Source organism: Eulemur rufifrons, chromosome 1 (assembly GCF_041146395.1).
Source record: "Eulemur rufifrons isolate Redbay chromosome 1, OSU_ERuf_1, whole genome shotgun sequence".
Taxonomy (NCBI): Eukaryota; Metazoa; Chordata; class Mammalia; order Primates; family Lemuridae; genus Eulemur; species Eulemur rufifrons.
This window is the reverse complement of record NC_090983.1, coordinates 87765011-87787771: the sequence shown is the minus strand read 5'-3', so window position 1 is coordinate 87787771 and position 22761 is coordinate 87765011. Positions and strand designations below refer to the sequence as shown.

General features: G+C 38.0%; 1 protein-coding gene across 1 annotated transcript in view; it reads right to left on the bottom strand.

The window, feature by feature from the left end:
- NCKAP5 (NCK associated protein 5) overlaps positions 1–22761 on the bottom strand; it is a 719900-nt gene that overhangs the window by 347363 nt on the left and 349776 nt on the right. The window contains exon 4 of the mRNA XM_069474609.1: positions 18375–18508. Within this exon, the coding sequence (XP_069330710.1) occupies positions 18375–18508 (134 nt within the window). The remainder of the gene's footprint in view (positions 1–18374; positions 18509–22761) is intronic.

Sequence of the window (22761 nt, the reverse complement as noted above, 5' to 3'; positions counted from 1 at the left end):
AACAAACCTATTAAGACTATCTGATAGTTACTGCCCAAGGATACAGGAAGCAGAATGCCAGAAGGCGTTATACTCATGATGTTGCTCTATTTTTATTTTATTTATAATTTTTGTAAGGGCTTAAAAAAATCTAGGCTTCACTTAAGCATACTTTATGTGCTACAAAAACAAAAAAACAAAAAACAGCTACAGTAATTTGGAGTTTGATATTTTTTGAAAGCCCTTTTCAAATGAAGCATTCTTTGGAATTCAAGTGATTAAGGGGATTAAAAGTACTTATCAAGAATTGATTCCATTAGGCATTTCTCAATGGGATCAAGTTTTTCTGGAAAAAAAAAATGTAAAACCAAGTACTAAAACATTTCCATTCAAATAAGCTAGAGAAAGTCCCAAAATGAAGCCCAGAAAAAATAATGGCAACATAAATTCAATTATTGTACCAAGTAATCACAGAAACATGCAGAAGCATGGGCATTCAAGTAAATAAATTATTCTGATTTTGCTCCTAGCTGACACAAATTACTCATTTCCTTGGACTTGATACAAGAAGTCTTCGGAGCAAAAGAAGAAATGCAATCACAGAGCAAATCACATTACTCACCCCCCTGCCAGCCAAGCAGCAACGGGGATTTCCCGATTGCCCCTCACCCCCCACAGCCTTGCAAGAGGTGTCCATGAGCCCATCCGCCACACGCTTCAATGTTCTTCTCATGTACAGATTTGATTTCCTTTTACAGTCTCCTGCAAAAGTTCTCAATGATGCCATTGCGACCAATAGCAAAGTGCCTCTAGTTATCTGTTACTAATAAAGGACTGAAGTTTTCAAATGACTTACTTTAAAGAGCTGATTATTTCTAAAATAAGCAGGGATGATACAGTATTTACAACTAGTAGGGCCTGGGTATAGACCAGTCAGGAAGTTCACTGGCCTAAGGTGCTGCCTAAGCCACGGCGTCAAGTGCTGGGTGGTGGTGGGGTCCGCAGTACTACAGAACGAAGTGTTGCTGCAGAGGGTATCATGAGCAGGGACGGTTAAGACGATATAAGCTTTTATCAACTAGGAAGCAAGTATTTTGGCATTTTAACAACCTAGTGCATCTGTCTGTTAAGGTGAGAAAAAGCTGAATATCATTCCTGATAATTCATATTTGCCTCATTCACATGCATCCCGGTGTGCGGAGGAAAGGAGATGGAGTGACATGCTAGAGATCACACGTAACCCATGGCCTTTCTCATTTGTGAGCCCAAGGAAGCATGGCACATATATAAACATGAGGGCAGGGTCACGCCTCTCCGCCTTTATTGTCACATACAGTATTAGTCGGCTAGAGCTGCCATTAACAAAATACCACACACTGGGTGGCTTAAACAACAGAAATTTATTTTATCACATTTCTGGAGGCTAGAAGTCCAAGATCAAAGTGCTGCCACACTTGGGATCAGGAGAGGCCTGTTTTCCTGGCAAATTTTCGCTGAGTCTTCACATGGCCTTTCTTCCGTGTGCCTTGTGTGCCTCTACCTCTTTTTCTAAGGGCACCGGTCCTATCGTATTAGGGTCCCATGCTTATGAACTCATTTAACCTTAATTATCTCCCTAGAGGGCCTATCTCCAAACACACTCAAATTGAGGGTTAGGACTCTGATATATGAATTGTAGGGAGCACAATTCAGTCCATAACACACACACACACACACACACACACACACAGAGAGAGAGAGAGAGAGAGAGAGCGCCCCCACTCTCTACTTTGACTAATTGAACCGAAGGTGAATTCATAATTATTGTTGCAGGCAAAGATCCCTTTAAAAGCAGATCTTGCTTTTAAAGACCTGTCATGTACCCAACCTGAACAGGACCTCACCAAGACCTTGGCCACCTTGGCTAAAACCACATGTAATCACTGCTACTGTGCATCTAACTGATCAACCAGTAAACACTTTTTTTTTTTTTTTTGAGACAGAGTCTCGCTTTGTTGCCCAGGAGAGTGAGTGCCATGGCGTCAGCCTAGCTCACAGCAACCTCAAACTCCTGAGCTCAAGCGATCCTCCTGTCTCAGCCTCCCGAGTAGCTGGGACTACAGGCATGTGCCACCATGCCTGGCTAATTTTTTCTATATATATATTTTAGTTGGCCAGATAATTTCTTTCTATTTTTAGTAGAGACGGGGTCTCACTCTTGCTCAGGCTGGTCTCGAACTCCTGACCTCGAGCAGTCTACCCGCCTCGGCCTCCCAGAGTGCTAGGATTACAGGCGGGAGCCACCACACCCAGCCAACCAGTAAACACTTAATGGTTACCAACTCCATTCCCAGAGCTAAGGCGGGTACCTAAGGAGTGTAAGATTCACACAGTTTGGGGGAGATAAAGTGTGCCTATGAATAACTGGTGAGCAAGATCAGCTCACTTACATTTAATCGGTGTGGACCAGAGTCTTCAGGACAGTCATGTGCAATGTGCACAGATAGAACACCACTCTACAAACACACTGTGACCACTATCTCCCTCATGCCCTTCTGCATGATTCCTATGGAAACAAGAACATCTCCTGTCACAGTGGCATGACCCAAAGCAGACTGGGCCCTGGTACCTTCTGGGGAGGGCAATGTCAGTAGAATTGTTTCCTCCTCATTGTAATCACTTCCAGTTTCATTCCAGAGCTTCATTCATGTGGTGCTGTAATGGACATTTGGTTAATAGAGTGCTTAAATGCAAAATACAAAAGGTTGGCCATGGAGTCAAACATAGCTTAGTGGGAAATCACATGACATTTTAACTCTAGGGGAAAAAAAAAAAGGACATAGTAGAGGATGAGTAATAGAACCCTCCCCCTACCACACACCCAAAAATAGATGCAAGACTACAGGTGAATTAAGGGAGTATATGACAGGTCACTGAAACAGAAATCCATCTGGGAGACAGAAATGCAAAATATTCCATAGGAGAAAATGGGAAGACAAAGGGTAGTGCAACATGTAGAAAGAGCATGAAACTTTACAAGTAGAAAAATGTGTGTCAAATGTTATACAAAAGTTCTCACCAGTCTTATGACCTTGGCTCTCTGAGTCACAGTTTACTCATCTCTAAAACAGGTATGATGCTCCTCACTTTACTGGTTAACTACAAGGACTAAATGAGCACACACATGCATGCCTGCAAGCACACACATACACAGTGTCTGGAACATGATAAAAACACTCTATAAATATCTGTTGAAGGGATGTATTACCAGTATAATTAGTAGCTACACTTCTAATGCTAACTTTCAGTTGAAACCATCAGCCATCATTCACAAGAATGGCAATGCCATCTGCAGCAAGACTCGGAAGTATTGGAATCCCTTCCAAGCCTTTATGTAGACAGATGAGTAGCAGCCATTCGGTTTAATACAAAATTATTGTCAGAACTACCCTGTAATTTGCCTCCTACAAATGTCCAGATGCCACTGAATTGGGCCCAAGGTCACCACAGTGGAACAGACTTCCCCATAGATGACTGCCTTATTTCTATTAGAGATGACCCAGGGCCAGATGTCTGCATGGAGTCTACTGTTGGCCTTACACTTTCAGCAAATGGACAGAATGAAACTTGTCCCTAGACAACAGGCCGCGGGGCAACCAGGGCAGTTTTCCTTCCTAAATTCTCTTTCCAGATGCTCCATGGGTTTATATTTCCTGTTCTGAGAATGTTTTCTGTCAACTTGTCAGAACAGAGTCTCTCTGTGCCACTCACTGTAGCATTTATGTCACAGAGCTGAGGTGTTAGGCCAGTGACTCTACCTTGGGCACTGTTCAAACAAGAATCATCTCTTCAAAGGAAGGATAGTGAGACAATTAGAGGTTTTTTTGGTTTTTTTTCTTGAATATGTTTTTATCTGGTGTTAATTCCACAGAACAGATGGGCAGCTAAGTCTTTTGAAGTTGCTAAATATACTTTGAGAGCAAAATATAATTTTTTATAACACTAATGTTCAGTTTGTATTTTTATCTGCTAAATTGTTGTTAATATTTACAAAGGCCAAATTTCAAAAGCAATTAAAAATATCAAACAATGTGAACAAAATTAAGCATGTCTTGTAAGAATTACAGAATTTAACCTAACAGCACTGACTCTTTCCTAGACCCAGGCACAAAATGCTGAGCTCTGGGCCCTGAGCTTTAGAGGGCTCCACTGTGACCCTCTTCTAGCCACGCTCTTCCATGAGGTGAGGACTCCTCAGCATTGAGGGGACACGCCCATGCGAAATCTGTGCCTCCCACCTGCTCCTTCATGCTTGGGGTACTCTGAACCGGAGTTTCCTTCCAAATGGCCTGAGCCTGTTTCTAGGACCTGCACGGGCTATGTGTGTACCCAAGGCCCAAGGAGCAGCTAAAGAGTGGCAGTGTATGTGGGATACGCACAGGGTATAGACATGAAAGGTAGGGTGTACATGCATGTGCACCCTACGCCCCTGGTGGGAATGGGAAGAAGCAGCTGGGGGTAGGAAACAAAAGGGAGCCAACCAAAAGATTGGGCTGCAGGATGGCAGTTAGGAACTGGTTGTCCCTATACTAACATGGGCCAATACAAAACTACAAGGGGTCTGAGAATTCTAAACTCAATTTGGCTTTCCAGGTCGTAATGAAGGTATATTTATCAAGGTAAGAGAGAGCATATTTTATTTGGCAGTTTGCTGACTTGATTTATGACTTCTACTCATTTAGACACATGGAATGTGGACCATCACTTATATTTTCTTGCCCTAGGCCCTTTAAATGTTAGGGGTGAGGCTGTATCAGAGTTAATTTTAGAAAATTATAGACTTACAAATAAGAGAGTAATTGTATTAAGTTCTGTTAATTTCTTTAGCAAAATTAAGATCATATCTAACAATCCATAAGAAAACAGCATGTCCCAGAGGTATTTTCTTCTTTTTTATACACCATTACAAACATCTGCAAAAGCAGAGATTACTGTGTAAGAGGCTCTCACATGCTCATCACCCAGCTTGATTATAACCAATTCATGACCAATCAAGTTCCAACATTATGCCTGATCCTCCATATTATTTAAAGCAAATCACACAATCACATCTTTTGAGCCATATTTATGTCAGTATGTATATTTAGAAGATAAGGACTCATTTAAAAAGCATAACCATATATTATCACACTTAAAAACATGAACTATTACATATCAAATATTCAAGGAATACACAAACCCACCAGCCATATCTTCAAATTATTTCATTTGTTTTCTTTTTTTACAGTCTGTTCAAATCAGGATCCAAAGACCACACAATGTCTCTGAGACTCTTCTTCATCTGTAGGTTTTTCTCCCCACCCCTTTTCTTCTTCCTTGCAATTTGTTTGTTGAAGAAAACAGGTTGTTTGTCTTGTGCAATTTCTCATAGTTTAGATTTTGCAGAACCTATTCTCATAATGTTTCAGGTAAATTGGTCCTTAGATCTACAGGCTTAAGGAGATTTAGGTTCATTTTTGGCAAGATGGCTTGATAGGTGGTATTGGCTATCGGGTATTTCCACCAGGAGACACATGATATATAATCGTCTCTCTCTGTTATGTCAGCAGCCATGAATAATTACTGACTGGATGCATTATTTCATTAGAACTTGCAAAATACATCTTAATATATTCTAATTATATCATTCTTTATTTATTAGCTAAAATATCTTATAAAAGGAAACGTCCCCCTTAACAGTGATTTAGTTATAGTTCTTAAAGACGGAATAAATGCTTCTTTCCCTTTACTTACCAATTTTGAAAATAAAAAGTTGATTTCCTAGCATGTTCTAAAGGTTTTGTTGGGGTTGTTTTGTATTGTTATGAATGAAAGGATTTAAACACAGTCGATGTGTTTTAATATACTGCAGCTAGTATACTTATTGATGCACAAATTGAGCCATTTTGATGGGTGGAAGATTTTTCAAATTGGAGACTTGAACTTTTTTAACAAGTCTTACAACAACAATACCAACACTACCTCTGAAAATATGACTACTAAAAACAATGACGTTTGTTGTATGTTTCTTTTTTTCATTAATATATATTCCACTATGAATGTACAAACTTCTGTTTTTAAGTCAGTTCAAATGAAAGTTCTCAATATAGATTTGCCATCAACTAAATTTAAAGTCAGATTTGTTTTGTTTTGCCTTCAGTTTGCGGGAATTTTTAAGTTAGATGTTATGTTACAATTATATTAAACATGTATGTATTTCTAAAGTCAAATCCTCAAAACAAGGTTTATTCAGAGAAACCTACCTTCTATATTTGTCCCATCCTCCCTCTTTCTATTTATAATGAACTCTTTATACATCTCTGTCCACATGTTTATGCACATATATATGCACCCACATACACACATGCACATGGACACACACGTGAACAAATCCCACTAACTTCTTAGGTAAATTATAGCACAATATATATACACCTTTCTCTACCAGGTACTTTTTTCTTTCTTCTGGTGATTTGATGATTTTATTTGATATGCAAACAAGGAGAAAATATTGATTGAAATATTAAAAATAAGGAGAAAAATCTAGATATTTTTTGAGAAGTAATATAGTAGACACGATGTTGAACACAAATCGCCATAAATCCATAAATCACCATATTTATATCTAGCGTTCACTTCAAATTTAACTGAAGATCAATTTCTCCAATTGTTAAGGGTTCATTAATCGAGTAATTCTGAAAAGGACATATTGATATTTGAACTTAATTATTAATGAGGTTTTAAAAGTTGTAGAGTGAGTTGACTTGAAAACATATGTCTAAAGCAATTTTTTGTACCTTATGCAAATCAGAAAAATTTGTCAATCACACAGAACACATTTTAAGCAATTAATAGAAACACTTAAAGATTCTCAAAGACACTGGATGAAAAACTTTAGTAAAGTAGCATATATCTAAAACACTAACTATATACTTTCTCCAAAGATAAATATTGCATTGAAGCAAATATTGAATTTTTAAGAAGATTTAAGATACATTTTTTGTAGCATACAACAAGAGGAGAATATATCTTCTGGGACAAAGAAACTTGACCTGAATCCTGACTCAGCCATTTAGTGGCTGTGTGCCCTTTTGCAAATTGTTTAACCTCTCTGGGTCTTATTTTATTTACAAAATATAGATGTGAATAGTTCCTCATAGGATTGTAAGCAATGAGATTACATGTTTGATACATGCAGAAAAGTAATGGGTACAAGGTCAACACTCAATAAACATTAGCTCACTTACTCTTTTGTCAGTAACAGAAACAGGAGACAATATGGAGTAATGGTTTGGAGTCATGCTGTCTTGAATTCAAACCGTAGCTACGATACATGCAAGCTACAGGAAGGAGGGCAAGTTATTTAACCCATATGAGCCAGTTTCCTCGTCTATAAAGGAGGGATACTAAGAATATCTTCCAGGGGAAGCCGTTATAAGAATTAAATTACATGTACTGTTATATTAATAGTTCCTCCATAAGGAGGGGACATTTATCCGTTTCATTTCACTTCTGTATCCCTGGTACCTAGAATAAATGCAATAACTGTATGAATCTCATGTATCTTATGTTCAAAGGTCATTGTGGAAGTTTCAAGTTGCTGCTTTTCACATCTAAGAATTCTCTCCTTGGGCATTTAGACTTAGTCCTTTGCCTCTCCAGATTTTATTAAATGATGGATGTTCTCATTGTCAATGTAACCAAGGTCCTGGCCTTTCCTGACCTGAGCTTTGGGTGCACTGAGGCAGTAATTACAGCCTTACTACTCTACTACTCAATTCTTTACTCAAGAAAGACTGTTTAGAAAGTCTGGATCTGCAGAATCTCAAAGCCATTCAAATCTATTAGAAAGACCTGTAGGATATTTCTCGATAACATATCATGTGCTTTGGTGATTGTTTCTGAAAAGGCATAGACTTGTAAGCGTTATATGTGCCATGCATATTGGAAGTATACTAAATATATTACTACTTCACTGGGGACTCTCTTGACAATAATGTGAATTGCTGAGGGAATAGAAATCAATTCTTAAAGTGTTCCTGACATCAAAGGTGACCGCTGGGCTTCAGGAAAAGAGTTCAAAGTGAGATTGACTTCGTGATTGAGATATTCATAAGACCAACACTGCAAAGGTAGGCCGGGCATTCTTTCACTGCCCAAGACGCAAGGGAATGATGCAGGCTAGATTCAGATGTCTAGTTGCTTAGATCAGGGCCTTGGAGGAACTGAGCTCGAGCAACACACATTGTGAATACTCATACCTTGAGGATTATCTTTGTAGTCTCTTCTCTCAGCCTATAATGTCCTTCCTTCAGTTCTCTATTAAATCCTCCCCACACGCACATGCTTCAGTACTCATCTCAAATGAATCCCTTTCTGGCTTGCAGAGTTTTTTTTCCATCATTTTTCTCCCCCTGTCTTAAAGCAAATATTTAATTCTAATCTAACCTTAGTTATTTTGATGTGTGACTCTTTTTTATCCTAAGATCCTTAGGGAGTGGGGACATGACTTATTTTTGTGCCTCCTCATCTTGCTTAGCACAGAGCCAAAATAATTTTGTCACTTTTTAAAACTGTCATATTTTGGTTTTTGTAGTGTCTACAAAAAAAACATTCTTAATGTAATAATACTATCTGAATAAAAAAATTATTTTAAAATTGAACAGAAATAACATAAATTAGAAATCTGAAAATTATTTAGCTCAGTATGAGGATCATGTTGCCCAAATGCCATCCATAGTGAGGGTTTATTAAATGATTAGAACAGCAGTGTGGTCCAATCTAAAATAGTACTTTATTTATTTATTCTACCATTTACTGGCACCTACTATGTTCCAGGCAAAAACTATAAGTTTACATTCTATAAGTGGGAGAAACATCATATTCAGGTCCACAATGCTAGCAAGAAAACATATAATTATGTGATTAAGGTGTATATAAAAATTAAATAAGGAACGTAGAATATTACAAAAGGCATCAGGGAGATGGTGAATCACAAGCTGCATTTTGTTGGCCCAAGCCAACAGCAAAGGCGAAATTTGGTCCATCTGAGCTAAATTCAATGGCTACACAGTACACATAATAAATGAAATGGTAATTTGATAGTGGTCTCAATCATCGGCGCAGCTGGTTTTAAAATGCAGTGCAAAAATACACGAACAAAGTAGAGACCATAAAAAGAGGCACTAAAAACACAAACACTAACTTGAATGGTGGTTGCCAAGTTTTCCATTTAATTTGATGTAATTCCATGTATCCCTCTGACCCAACTCTTGGGTACAATCTCAGTGGGGTGAGAATGATCATAAATCTATGATCAAGGCTGAATTCAGTATGAAATACAATTGCTTCTAATATCATTAAAAACTTCACTTTCTATAATGTTATGGATTATAAACTGCAAAAGGAATGAACGAGGGAACAGAAGGGGCTAGTGATCAGAAGTCGGAAGCCCTGGGTTCTGGATGGGGCTCCCACAGCCATGTGTTACTTCATTTTTTAAGCTTCACTATTGTATTTATTAAAATTATAATGTGTTCTCCCTATCATGTATAAGGTAATAGTGAGAACTGAATGAAATAATGTAGGGAATGGTTTTGGAAACAATAAAAAAATAAAAAGTGAAAAGTACTGTCATCATGTTGTGATTATGTTGATATCAATATCAATCAAAATGCTTATTATAAAACACAACAGCTTGAAATGGTTATAGAAATTAAATATGGAAAAAGAAACTCATATTTCTGTCTTGAGAAAATGCATCCCGTCACTTGCTACTACTCTAAATGACAGGTGAAAACCTTTTGGTCAGAAGAAATGTGAAAAGAATTCTGAAACACAATTTAAAGAAAACTACAACACATTTCTTTTGTCAGAACACCATAGCTTCAACATAACTAATTCCCTACTTTATTTTCAGGAAATATTCTTAAAAGCTTGAGGCTGTTTGTTAGCAACAGGTGTAAACATTTATAAACAAGGACCATCTTAACTGAATTATTTTTCACAAATTAAACAAAGGATCCCAAAGCACAGCTCCAAGTGTTTATGAACAGCGCACAGAGATGTCCTCTGTGGGAATGCCATTCATTAAAGGAACTACCTGTGGACCTAAAAGGTAATCAGAACAACAATCTGTACTGCTGAGACTGCTGCCTTTACCTCTGCCCCCATGCAACCAAGACTGGTATAAATGGTATCTGAAGGCCATAAAACACTCTCCAAAAGTAAACTTTACCCTGTGGGAAGTAAACTTTCAATGCACCAAATTCCATTTAGTGCCCTGCAGAAAAGAATTCTGCACAGAGTATTCTGAAACAGGCAACTCATCTTTTATAGGTGAGCACTCTATCATAGAAGCCCAGGAATGAGAAATCAGGTCTTCATCCTCCCAGGCCATCACGGTTTATAACTCTAAGAATGATGGCTATTATCAAAATTTTAAAGATCCCCAGAAATGGCCATTCTACAACCTCCCTTGGAAGAAAATTTCTATCATAAACACACTGTCTATAAAAATTCTTCCATATGCATACCCTAAGTCTAGTACAATTCTGGTGCATCCTTCTGCTTCAGTGAAGACATTCATTCATTCTGTATTCATTCATTCTTTCTTCAACCAACAAATATTTATTGAATGTCTATCATGGCAAAGGTCATTGGTAGTAGCATAAGATGCACAGGAGTACAAGTAATATTTTCTGTCCCTTGGATACACAACGACTTTTAACTCTCTACTTAGATCATTATTAGGAACAATGTATGGAAATAGCTGCCAATTTGCAAAAAGTATGGAGGCCAGAAGAACATGCTTTGACTCTACAGGGAAACTCTGCAGGTCAAATATTTTAAGTTCTTCAATAGATAAATATGAAGGAAAAGGAAGGGATAAGAAAGTAACCTGTAGGTTCAAAGAAACACAAAAGATAGATTCAAACAAGATTAACAAAGGAGCAAGACTAAACTAAACTGTGTGAGGATGTACATTAAATGATAAGACTATCATAAACACAGGGAGGTTACTGCTATAATGTAAGGAAAATAGTTATTTATTGGGAGAAGATGAAGGTTCAGGCTTGGGAGAGACATGTGAAGGGGATTCTGGGTGCCTGCTAGGCTTAACCTGGTGTTGGTTACAGAAGTGTGTTCACCTTAGAACAATTCCTTAAGCCAAACATTTGTTTTGTACATTTTTCTGTATCTATGTTTTAATTTTTAAGAAGCACTTTTGGATGTGGAACAGCTAGAACTCTTATGCATTGCTAGTGGGGATGTGAAATGGCACAGCTACTTGGAAAAACACTTTGGCAGTTTCTCATAAAGTTAAACAAATGCTTGCTCTATGGCTCAGTAGTCCCACTCTACCTATTTGCCCAAGAGACATGAAAACACCCTAAGACGACAACATGAATGTTCGTAGCAGCTTTAATCACACTCATCCAAAACTGGAGGGAACCCAAATATCCATTGAAAGATAAATGAATAAACAAATAGTAATATACCTACACAATGAAATACCACTCAGTAATAAAAGGGAATGAACTACTAATACATGTGACAACGTGGACACATCTCAAAAGAAACATGCTAAGTGAAAGAAGCCAGACACACAAAAAAGCTAAATATCTCATAACTTCATTGATAAGGCTTTTTGGAAAAGGCAAAACTATCAGATCACTAGTTGCCAAGGGCTTTGGATGTGGGGAGGGAACTGAGAACAAAGGGGGAAGGAGAGAACTTGTCAGGGACATAGAAATATTCTACATTTTGATTGTGGTGGTGGTCACGTGAGGGTATATGCTTGTCAAAACTTATCAAACTATACACCTAAAAAAAAGTGTATTTTCTCTAAACTTGACAAAAAAAGTAAAGCATTTATTACTGAGAGTAGGAATGGAGTTAGCTTCTAGTTTTAAAATAAAACATTCTTCTGTACTGCACACTTGCTTTCCTAAAAGAAAAAAGTGTGTTGGGATGGGGACAGGATCGCATTAGAAGTTATGATAGGTCATCGAAAAAAATATTTAGAGGAGAGACTAAATCGCTGGTGTTTTTATTGATGGCTATTTCTTCAGAGAAATTGTTTAAAAGTGAAAACAATTCTGGTCATCATAAAGTTCTCTCTGCTCAGGCTTTTCCCCAAACCAGTTCAAATAAATCCTAAAGTGCATGACATCGGAGCCAAGAGCAATAATGGTTACATTCACTGCAGAGTATCTTAACTTCCTTTTGTCAGTCAAGTTCCTCGATATTTAATTTTGGCTGTCCTCAACAGAAATTTTTCATCTGGGCTTGGCAGTTGTCTAATCTCGACTTCTCCAGAGTCAAGTAACCAAACAGGCGTGGCTAAATCCCAGACCCACAGAGCCTTGCTGTGGGTACTGCATGGACAATAAGACAGTCTCCTCCAAGACCTCAACATGAAAGCCACTGTTAGAAACTTCAAGAAGGCCCAGTTACAGCTGTGAAATTATTACTTCACCCAATAAATGCATGCATTTCATTTCTAATGCAGTCTTTTAAAAAACATAAAAAGCTTTATAAAACTATAATGCAATTCAATTTCCTCATTTTACAGATGAGCAAATTAAGACCCAGAAGGGTCAAATTACTTAACAAGAGTTATTAAGCTAGTCAGAGGTGGGGCTGAGACCAAGCCCTAGATGGCCCATTCAATAGGATAGTGCTCCCTGAAATGAAACTGGAAATATACCCCGTGTCAGTACCATTTTCTCTACCAAGGATGATTAATACACAACATAACTTCCATGTTGTCTACTCAACAACATATAGCTCTTTGAAGAATTTAAGAAGAAACATATGAAAATGTCATCATTTCTTAAGCAGAAAGAGAAATACAAAGGAATAAAGGAAGGTTCAGCATTCAGTGAGTTAGTATTTGCCCAGGCAGCTGAAAATGACTTTTCTTTCCAGCTCTCTACATAATTGGTTTTAGCCTTCCTTCGCTTTGCTCCAGTGAGAGCATATATGCTAGATCACTAAGATATAAACTTCTGCCATCAAAATGTGATCAATATTATGGTAACCAAGCATATTAAAAGGTGTCATTTAAAATCTTTCCTTCTATCTCTTGTAATGTGAAGAAAATGTATCCTTGAACCCATGTTGCTTTGCCATTTTAAACTTCTTGTAGAGAAGCAGAAGAGAGGCCCCCATTTTTATGAAAAGTCTCAGCTAGAAATATTGCTGATGGTGTGGAAATAGCAATTTCAAATCAATAGAAAACTACCCTCTATATTCATCAGGAGGAACAAGGCACTCAGGAAAGCTGGCTCCAAAGCAGGTTAAAGCTGGCGTACGGTCTGAGATGGGAACAAACGCAGAAGAGGAGCAGGACGGCTCTGTGCGGAGGCTTGTCCAAAGGTCAATTGACAGCTTTTCTCATCTTGTTATGTTTTACTCTTTCTAAAGATGCAGAGAAAATGTTCTTTTAATGTACCAGACAGATACAGAGGCAGAAGGGAGTACGTGGGTAGAACATTTAAGGGCATATTATCCTCTTCAACACACACTTCAATGCCAGGTGCCTACAGCTTCCAAATGGACAGCAGAAAATGAACCCTAGGATTCCATAAAGTCTCCGAGAGTCGATAATGTGAAAAGCAACCAATGAAGGAGTAAAGCGGTAAAACCATCTCCATTTACCACTCCTTGAAGTTCAGCATGCAGCAGACTGCACTTAAGTGCAGCAATCAACTGTGATAGGAGCATCCCCATTACAGTAAGCAAAGAAATAGCTTCAAGGCAGGGATTACTGTGGCGGATGATTGGGGGGGGGGTTCAGGGAGGGGGGGAGGTCAGAACAGGTGCAGAGAAATAACAGGTGCAGAGAAATCCAGGAGTTAGAGAGTGAAAAAGCTTGAACTCCATTTGGGTGATTTTTTAACTATCCCGGTCAATTATGAGAGATAAAGCTTGATTATTCCCCTTGTTTAGATGTATAATGCCTGGTGTAAACACACAGAAAATTTCAGGGCTGAATAAATCAGAATCAAGTATCTTGATTTCTGATACTTTGGGTGTGATATGGTTTGCTAACTGTAGAGTTTACAAAACATGTCTGCCAGGTGGTAAATCCGCCAGATGGATTCTAATTTAAAGCTTCAAACACATTGCAGCATAGAGTGACACAATAAAAACGTGTATTATTATTGCTATCACTATGCAATCATTAATTCCATCTGACTATTCATTCCTCAGCATGATAAACCATTAACAAGTATGAAGTCTGGCTGTTCCGAATCTGGACAAAGTCGTCTTCATTTAGAGCTATACCAGGAATATATCATTTTCATATATGTACATTAGACTTCTCTAACTGAATTTTACCTTTTTTGAGGACATATACTGTATTCTTATTAGGCACACAATAAAAGTGGTTATCTTCTGATAAGAACAGAAGCTTTCAGTAATAATCTATGAACTGATTAGATTGTTTCCAAAGGGACCCACCGAAATACATGGGCAAATCATGCAATCATGTATGGTATACACAACCACATATATGAAATCAATACTCTGTAGAGTTGTTTATTTCTTCAGACAAGTCTATTTTTTTAACAAAAATCACTGTTACTCCAATGTAGCATACCCCACCTAGCTTCCAGACAAAGTTCCTGAAAGTGTTCCTCCAGGTAAATCTAACTAATGAACAAACACCTCATTAACTCAATCTGGAATAATGAGGCTGGGGGTTCAAACACTAATTACCTTTCTATACAAGGGCAGGAAAGTGTCATAGCCTCAACCCACACCGTTAACCTTGGCCAGCTGGACAGACACAATTCAAACAAGCTGGTATGGGGTGAGGAGGGAGGGGGCGAGTACAGAATTTTGGATGGTTACAAAGCTAATGTCTCACAAGATAAGGCCAGCCATGTACACCACACCGACAATAGTTTCAACAATCACTGTCACCCCTGGAAAGCATCTTTGATTTATTTCACCAAATAATAAGATAAAGAAGAGGCAGCCCTAAGATACCACCACTTGCCTGGAAGTTCTACCTTGCGAAATGCTCCCTCAACTGTGAAGGCGGCTTAATTATTTTGAAAGTCTCTGGGTTTTTCTATTCTCTGTATTTACACTAAAGACTGTAAATGGTCCGAGCCAAGTTGGTTCTGCCTGTCTGAATCACCCTCAGTGCAGGCAGTTTCTGATTTATGAGCGCAGAGCTGATTGTGTAACCTCTGGCTGCATATCCATTTCTTTTTATTGCCCAAACTTCGGACCACTGATGATCATTATACCCTCATCAGAGGTCAAGAGGGAGAAAGGGATTGTGGCTGAAGGTTTGGTGGTGACATAAAAAAATAACTACTCATTCAAACATTGTTATAGATTTTTATCACCTAAGTGATCCCATTACTCATTAATAGAGATGATCACAAATGTTCAGTTTTGCCTGGTGCCTTCAAGCCATCAGGCCCATCACACAGCTGAAACTGCATAAAATCAAGCCCCACACTACTCCCAATTCACTCCTCCTGACATCTGAACTCTCCTTTCCACAACGTACCTAACTGTCCCAGCATCTAACTTCACTACTCACTTCCCTTCCGTTGCCTCACCTTGTTCCTGAAGCTGAGAGACTTAGAACCATTTACTTCTATTTAGAGGCTCCCCTGTTCACAAGGCCAACAGACATATCGAGACTACACGTCACCCAACCCAGCCCAGGCTTTGGCATCTTATGCCTGTTTTCCAGGTTCATAAAAGAACTAGTAGAAAGGCACCGGTATATATTTAGATGTTCCCATGAATTGTCACTATAATGCTTGATGTGAGAACTCTGAGCACTGGAGTAGTTCTTATTTCACTTGTGTACCCTTAGAAATGGACCCAGCATTCCCATTTCATATAGTATGAAATTCAAGAACTGCTTTTTAGACATAAGTGACAGTGGAAGTAGCAGCACTTGTAAGAACTAATCCTAATTTGCACCATCTTGGGCCACCGTCTACTATATCCTTCAGGGTCTTCTATGAGGGGGCCTATATGATATATTGCATTATGACTTTATTACCAGAGATAACATTCCTATCTTTAAGAGTAGTAACCTTTGATTATAAGATAAGAATTATATATCCTCTTGGATTCTCCTTTTTATCTTATCTGTCAGAAAACTAAGAGCTAAATTAAATGCTCATTCTCAGAAAACTTGTTGGGCTATGTGACTATGATGAATTGTCACATTCTCCCTTCAAGCCCTTTATTTTCTGTTTTTATTTTATCAGCCTTATTATAAGTCTCTCTTTTATCATAAGCCACACCGTATCCTTTGAGAAAGCAGGTTATTAGCTTAATTTTAAAAGGTAAACTCAGCCCATGAACAATGCTCATAGTAATTTCACATCCCAGATTCATCACATACAAAAATGAACTCATCGACCCCGGGGTAAAAAAGGGAGAAAATTGTGAATATAAAAGTTTTTAATTCAATATAATAATTTATATTATAAAAATTATATGACCATTTTAGATGCCAACCATGTGCAAGGATGACACATTATAGGCATATTCTTTATTGTTAAGAATTTTACAAAAGCTTAAATTAATAGGATTGCTTAAGCATAACTAGAAATATAAACCAAAGTTTAAATTATGAAAGGCCATCAGAAATGGTTCAGTGGGTCTATTCAAATTATTGTGTAATTATCTTATCTGTTACATATGCTTTTCCCCCATCTTTTGTTGATTTACATTAGTTGTCTAGCTGTAATTGGACTTGAACTTTTCAGTTCCAATGAAACCTTACATAAGAAAACTGATTATAATGGAAAAGAAAGCCCTCACAAAAGCAGTACGTAAAAACCAACCACTATTTATTGTACATATAATTATCTTCTCTTTCAGCTTAGGATGTAGTCCTGGCACTTGTGTAACTCAAATCTGTATGGGATTGTCATTTGATTTACAGCCGATGACCTGGCATCATATGAAAATAATTTACTGTGCCATGTGTCTCACGCCACGTAAATCAATAGCTTGAATATAGAGACATCTCAATTAGACAGTGCAAGGAGAGCAAGATACGCCTCCTACTTTCCTATGTCATTAAAACAGCAAGTATTGCAAAGTAGTGCTTGTTTTAAAGTCACTTTGGAGGGGGTACCTATTATTTCAAATTGGTTGAGAGACATAAAGTGAGAGTTGCCATAAAACTGAATGAAAAATTGAGCATAAGGTGGTATAAGTAATAGCCTATGAGGGGTGGGACATGCATTTATTAAAGTATTGATTGGTGCATTTCTATAGCACCTGGGTATTATCATGGGCTGGAGGACAGGGTGTTAAATTATGATGCTGAGCACACAGGAGTCATCCATCCTTCCTGCCCCGTTCCTCCAAGAAGCCCCTAAACCAAAGTTGCAAGCATGCATGCTATTGGCCACAATGAGGTAAATAATCTGGAAGCTAAATTTTGGTCTTCCCTGTAAAACATGTAAAATTTAAGCTAATATAAAAGCTTCATAATGAGGAAGCTATATTATCCCTCACCAGTCATATACTTATCAAATCCCAGTGATAAGTTAAAGACAAGACCTACACAGTTTGCTCAGGAAGATTTTAGGGCAACTTCTCAAATATGATACTGCCCAAGATAACCTCATGAGATAAAAAGGAAACAAATTATTTTCCTGACTTTGTAAATGGTGAAGTATAGAAAGGAAAGCAGATTGTCCCTCACAAAGTGCCTATATTTGATTCCAGGACTGTAAATGCACAAGTTTGTGGATTTCCCTCCTCCCTGCCCCAAGGAACTGAATAGATTTTAACCTAATAGGTTGAGCTGTCACCTGGCCCCATATTTAACTATAATTGGAAGTTGAAAGACTCTGAGTGTGCTGGGATTAAATCTAAAAAGAGCTACTTTTTCAGAATCATCCCTTTCAAACTGTAGTGTTGTCTTTTTAAAGGAAAGGAACTCACTGATTTTTTTTTAATTAGTCATAAATGTTTCCTCTAAGTAATGTGTAAGATTAGATTCACACTTTATCTTAAAACAGGATTGTAACGATCAGTGAAATCTCATCCTCCTGGCTGGCCTTTCACAGGACATGCCTACAGGCCACAAAGCCACCACAATTCACCGAAAGACCCCTTGGGAAGCCATCAGGGAAGAAAAGACAACTAGCTTCAGTAAAGCCCAGACCATGTTAGGTGCAAACACCAAATTTCAGAAAATAGGTCCAGATGTAACAGGATAGCTTGGTCAAAACAGAACGTATAAACGGTTGGGAAATTAGCTCGTCAAACTCAACAGAAATTGCACAATGGAAATTCAAATCCAACGTGTTACTGGTGCAGGGAGGGAGGCAATTCAGAAAGCAAACAGGCTCAGCGACAAACCGTACCTGGAGAACTGCTGCTGCAGGCCACGCATCTGAATTCTGTTGCGCTCAGACTCTAGGGTCACCTCCTGCAACCGCTTCTCGCTTTGAAGACGTAAGTGTCTCTCCTCTTCCAGTTCATGTATCAGCTTCTCATGCTATGAGAGGCACAAAGAGAATGACTTTAAAGGTATTTATGACAAAAAAAATAATAGCTGTTTGTTACTAAGTGCTAACATGAGCCTTATATATATTAATTTTATCCTTATAACAACCCCAGGAAGTAGGTTCTATTATTAATCTCTTGTCACAGACAAGGAAACCAAGAATCAGAGACATCTAAATAATTTGTGCAAGGTCATATAAACCAGAGGGTAACAAACTTTGAGTCCTGGCTAACTTGATTCTAACACTTGAATAATTTCCACTAACCCAGGTGGCTTTCGGTGAAGAACTATGACCCAAAGATACTATCAACTGCATAGTAAGTCACATAATAATAATAAGATCATTATTACCTGTTCAGAATTATTTCATCTCTTCCATCTCTGGTATATGCTTTAAAGGGAACATTATTGTTTTTGTAGCAGAACTAAGAATTTCAATTAATTAGACCATGGAGCTGATAAGAATAAGGCTAAAGAATTTGTTTTCATTTTGTCCAGTTAGGTTTTCAGAGATAAAAACAGGCCAAACCATTGTTTTCATAATCTGAGAAAACTAGCTCATCTCACAACTGGGCATCAGGGATTGAAACAGGGCCTGGATGACCCAGAATAGATTGGTCCAGCACAAATTCATTCCTGGAACTAGTGAAAAACACACTGCTCAGATCCTCTTGATAATACTGAGTCAGCTATTATAATGTCTTTTTAGTTTTATTGTTGCTATTGCCTTTTCTTTAAGGATGCCATGATATTAGGATTATCACCACTACTAAATTAGTCACTTTGCATGTAGGATGTATATTGTATGGTGAAAACCAAAGATGCAATGCCTGAGCACGAGGCTCATACATTCATAAAGGAAAAGAAAAACAGCAAGACCTCTATCTTAAAATTGCACGGGCCACATTCACAGGAAGTGATAACTAAGACAAATTTTCCCCATCTCTAACTCATTGGAAAAAAGATATTCTGAGGACAATGAAGGAGACATTAGATTACAATCTAGAAATGATCCCAATTCTCTAAAAATACTTACACATCCCCCTGCCGCTGTACCTTTGACCACGCTGTTGCTCCTGCACAAAAATCTCTCTGGGTCTCTCTCTGGAGGGCCTAGGGCTCCTCGCTGGCTCAGCTTTAAGCCATGTCCTCTAAACTTACCCCTCACCACCCTGTCATTCTCTCCCTTCCCCGAGTTCCAACAGTACCTACTCTCTCTGCCACCGTTTAGGTCCTTGCTTTTTTCTATTGTTATTTTTCATGTGTATTTACCATAATTCTCCAATGGATAAACACCTGTTCAAGATTAGGACTATGTTTCATGTACAAACGTATTTTTAGCACATTACCTAATAAATGGTGGTACTGGAAATATATACGCTTATTGATTCTGGAGCTGGCCTTTTGCTAAGTCAGGCCTAACTCTTCAATGGTCCATTTTTAACTCCCACAGTTAGTTACTTTTATTGAAATAAGAGAAATTAAAATCAAATCTGTATTCTGTTATTTTGAAAAGTGACATCCTGGAAGCTTTGAAAAGGAAGAAAAATGTGGTGGTGGAAGAGAAATGTGCTAATTAAAGTCAACTCTCTGTAGAAATGACTAAAATGGCAAATTTTATATTATATATTGTACCACAATTTAAAAAAACCTCATTGCTTAGTTATTACACATAATCAACATTCCTCTCTGTACAGACTCATTGGACCCAAAGGAACATGGACAAGTCACCTATTTGTTACAGAATTTGGAAAATGGAGCTTTGATTCCACAAACAGGCAAAGGAGAAAGGCACATGTTATATAGTTGAAAAGCACATGCTATGAAGAATGTGAAGTTTTTGCAGAGAGAACAGCAACCCTTCTTTCTTTAAAAGTAAAGAATCTTACATAGATTTACTCACTGCTACATTGGAAACTTCCCCATCTCACGAGGAGAAACTTTTTCACAGGCATAACCCTTTCTGTTCAATTTGTAGATACATTTTCAAACATGAAAAGAAAAAAGACACAAAAAAATCTATCCTCCTAATACAGAGAAAGTTATATGGAATTAAGATTCTGAGGGCAAAAGTTGTTTACTAAAATATATTCCCTTCAAATGGTGTGTGTTTCAATTAATCCATCAAAGCTTGACAATAATCCACACCTATTTTCCAAATATGGAAAAGTTTTTTACCAAAATTAAAAAACATGGCTAAAAATAGAAAGAGTAGGAAGAGATGCTATCAGTAGGTTGGTTAGTTTTTTTTCTTTGTTTGTTTTCATATTAGCTAAAACATGGCTAAAAGTGGAAAGAGATGGTAACAGTAGATTAGAGAGATTTTTTTTTGGTATTAGTTATATCCTGGGTATAAATTGATTTATCTCTACAGTGATTTTGATTTTTTTTCCTACAGGTTTGTTCTGGATCTTTCACAGCAGGGAGAGTAAGAGGCAATGAGAATGGTTGGTGAGAAAGTAAAAGACAATGTCATAGGAAACCAGCTTACAGATGGGACAGGGCCAGATTTCCAGAGCCTCCTCTCTCTTTCTGTAGAACCACTGGGCTGGGCTGGCTTGAAGAAGCCATCTTAGGAGAGTTCTCATGGTGTTTTCCAAAACTCCTCGGCCATCATCTTTCTTTTCCTCCCACCTTTCTTTTCCTCCCACCTTCATGTAGCAAGATCACCTCTGCCCTTTCTGCTCATTGGCTTCTCTTACCATTGCACTCAAATCGCTGTACCGGTAACACAAACAATGACCCATGGGCTGAGTCAAAGGAGTGACATTACATACAGAAAACCTGACCGCTCACATTTTCTTCTTTCTCTCTACAGACATGAGCTTTGCCCTTAGTCAAAAAGTAGGTTTGTGTATTTTTCCACACAAAAGCTGTGAGTGGGTTAACTTTCAACTCTATGTTCTTGAGCTGCTGTCTCTAATTCTAAAATAAACAAGCTCTGCAAGAAATATCTTGAATTTGAGAGCATTTTATTTTTTACAAAATGTTTCCTCCTTCATTACAGTATCCAGTCCTCAGAGCAACTCTGCGATGTTGTTTATTATCACCTGCATTTACAGATAAAGTGAGGGGAGGAAAGGGAGGGAGGGAGCTCGCTCAGGTTCCACTGTTAGAAATGGCAGCTCCGGAACCAGAACTAAGTTTTCCTGACCCTGAGCACCACCAACCACCCCCCACCATTTTTCCCTACTACTATCAGTTCTGCTATGACACTCGTTTTTAAAGTGCAAATTTGTTCCAATGCAAATGATATATCAGGAAAGAATTTGAGCATGAGACAAATCTTACGTTTGCTTATGTTTGATTCCATTCACGAGAAAACTTAGGTGAACACAGAAAACTGCACCCAGCTGAACCAAGCTGCATAGATACACACAAAACACACACCTTCCAAATATACCTCAGTCCACCTTGTGCGTTAGGAACCACACCCACCCATCGGGTGTTACAGCTTTGCCTCCAATTCCAGGATTTCAGACAGCGTTCCCTTCTACCACTTTGCAATAACTTACAAGCTGCACCTCTTTTGGCGTCCACTTCCACAAGAAACTGCAGATCTTTTTAAGGTAAAGTGCCATTTTATTGTAGCATTTATGTATTTCTTAACCATTTAATACATATAAATCTTAGCTACCATTTTTATTAGGTTCCTATCTTTTCTTTTAAATGTGTCACTGACAAAGTTTTGAGTATTGTGCCCCCAGTCCCATTTCTATAAGCCCTAAGCCCTATGGTTTCCATTGTGTGTTTCTGCAGAATGCAATGATTTTTAGGAACACATAGGAAGTCAGAGTCAAGAGAATTCCAAATTACTTTTCCTATTTGGGCACAAGCAAAGAGTTGGGTCCGAGACAAAGAATCAAACATCCAAATCAAAAGAAAGGTATGTGAAGTCCAGATCTTTGTTCTACAGAATGATCTTGTCTGTATCTTGTAGCCTTCTCTTAGCAACAGAGCTTACACTACCTCAGACTTAGCTATCCTCTGATTAAACCTCAAGGGAAGGAGATTCCACAGTTTCCCCGAGTAATTTATTTTTTTTAAACTCTTCTCCTGACAATTTTCTAAGACTTGCTTAAATTACTCAAATATCAAAAGTTCATTTCTATATGAATGTTCCCAGGAAATGGAGAAAAATCTATATTAATTCTGAATATTCCCTAATTTAACAGACAACTATGCTTGGAAAAGGAGCTCCGTACCACCAACATGGATTCATGGATTCACTCAGCCCAAAACGC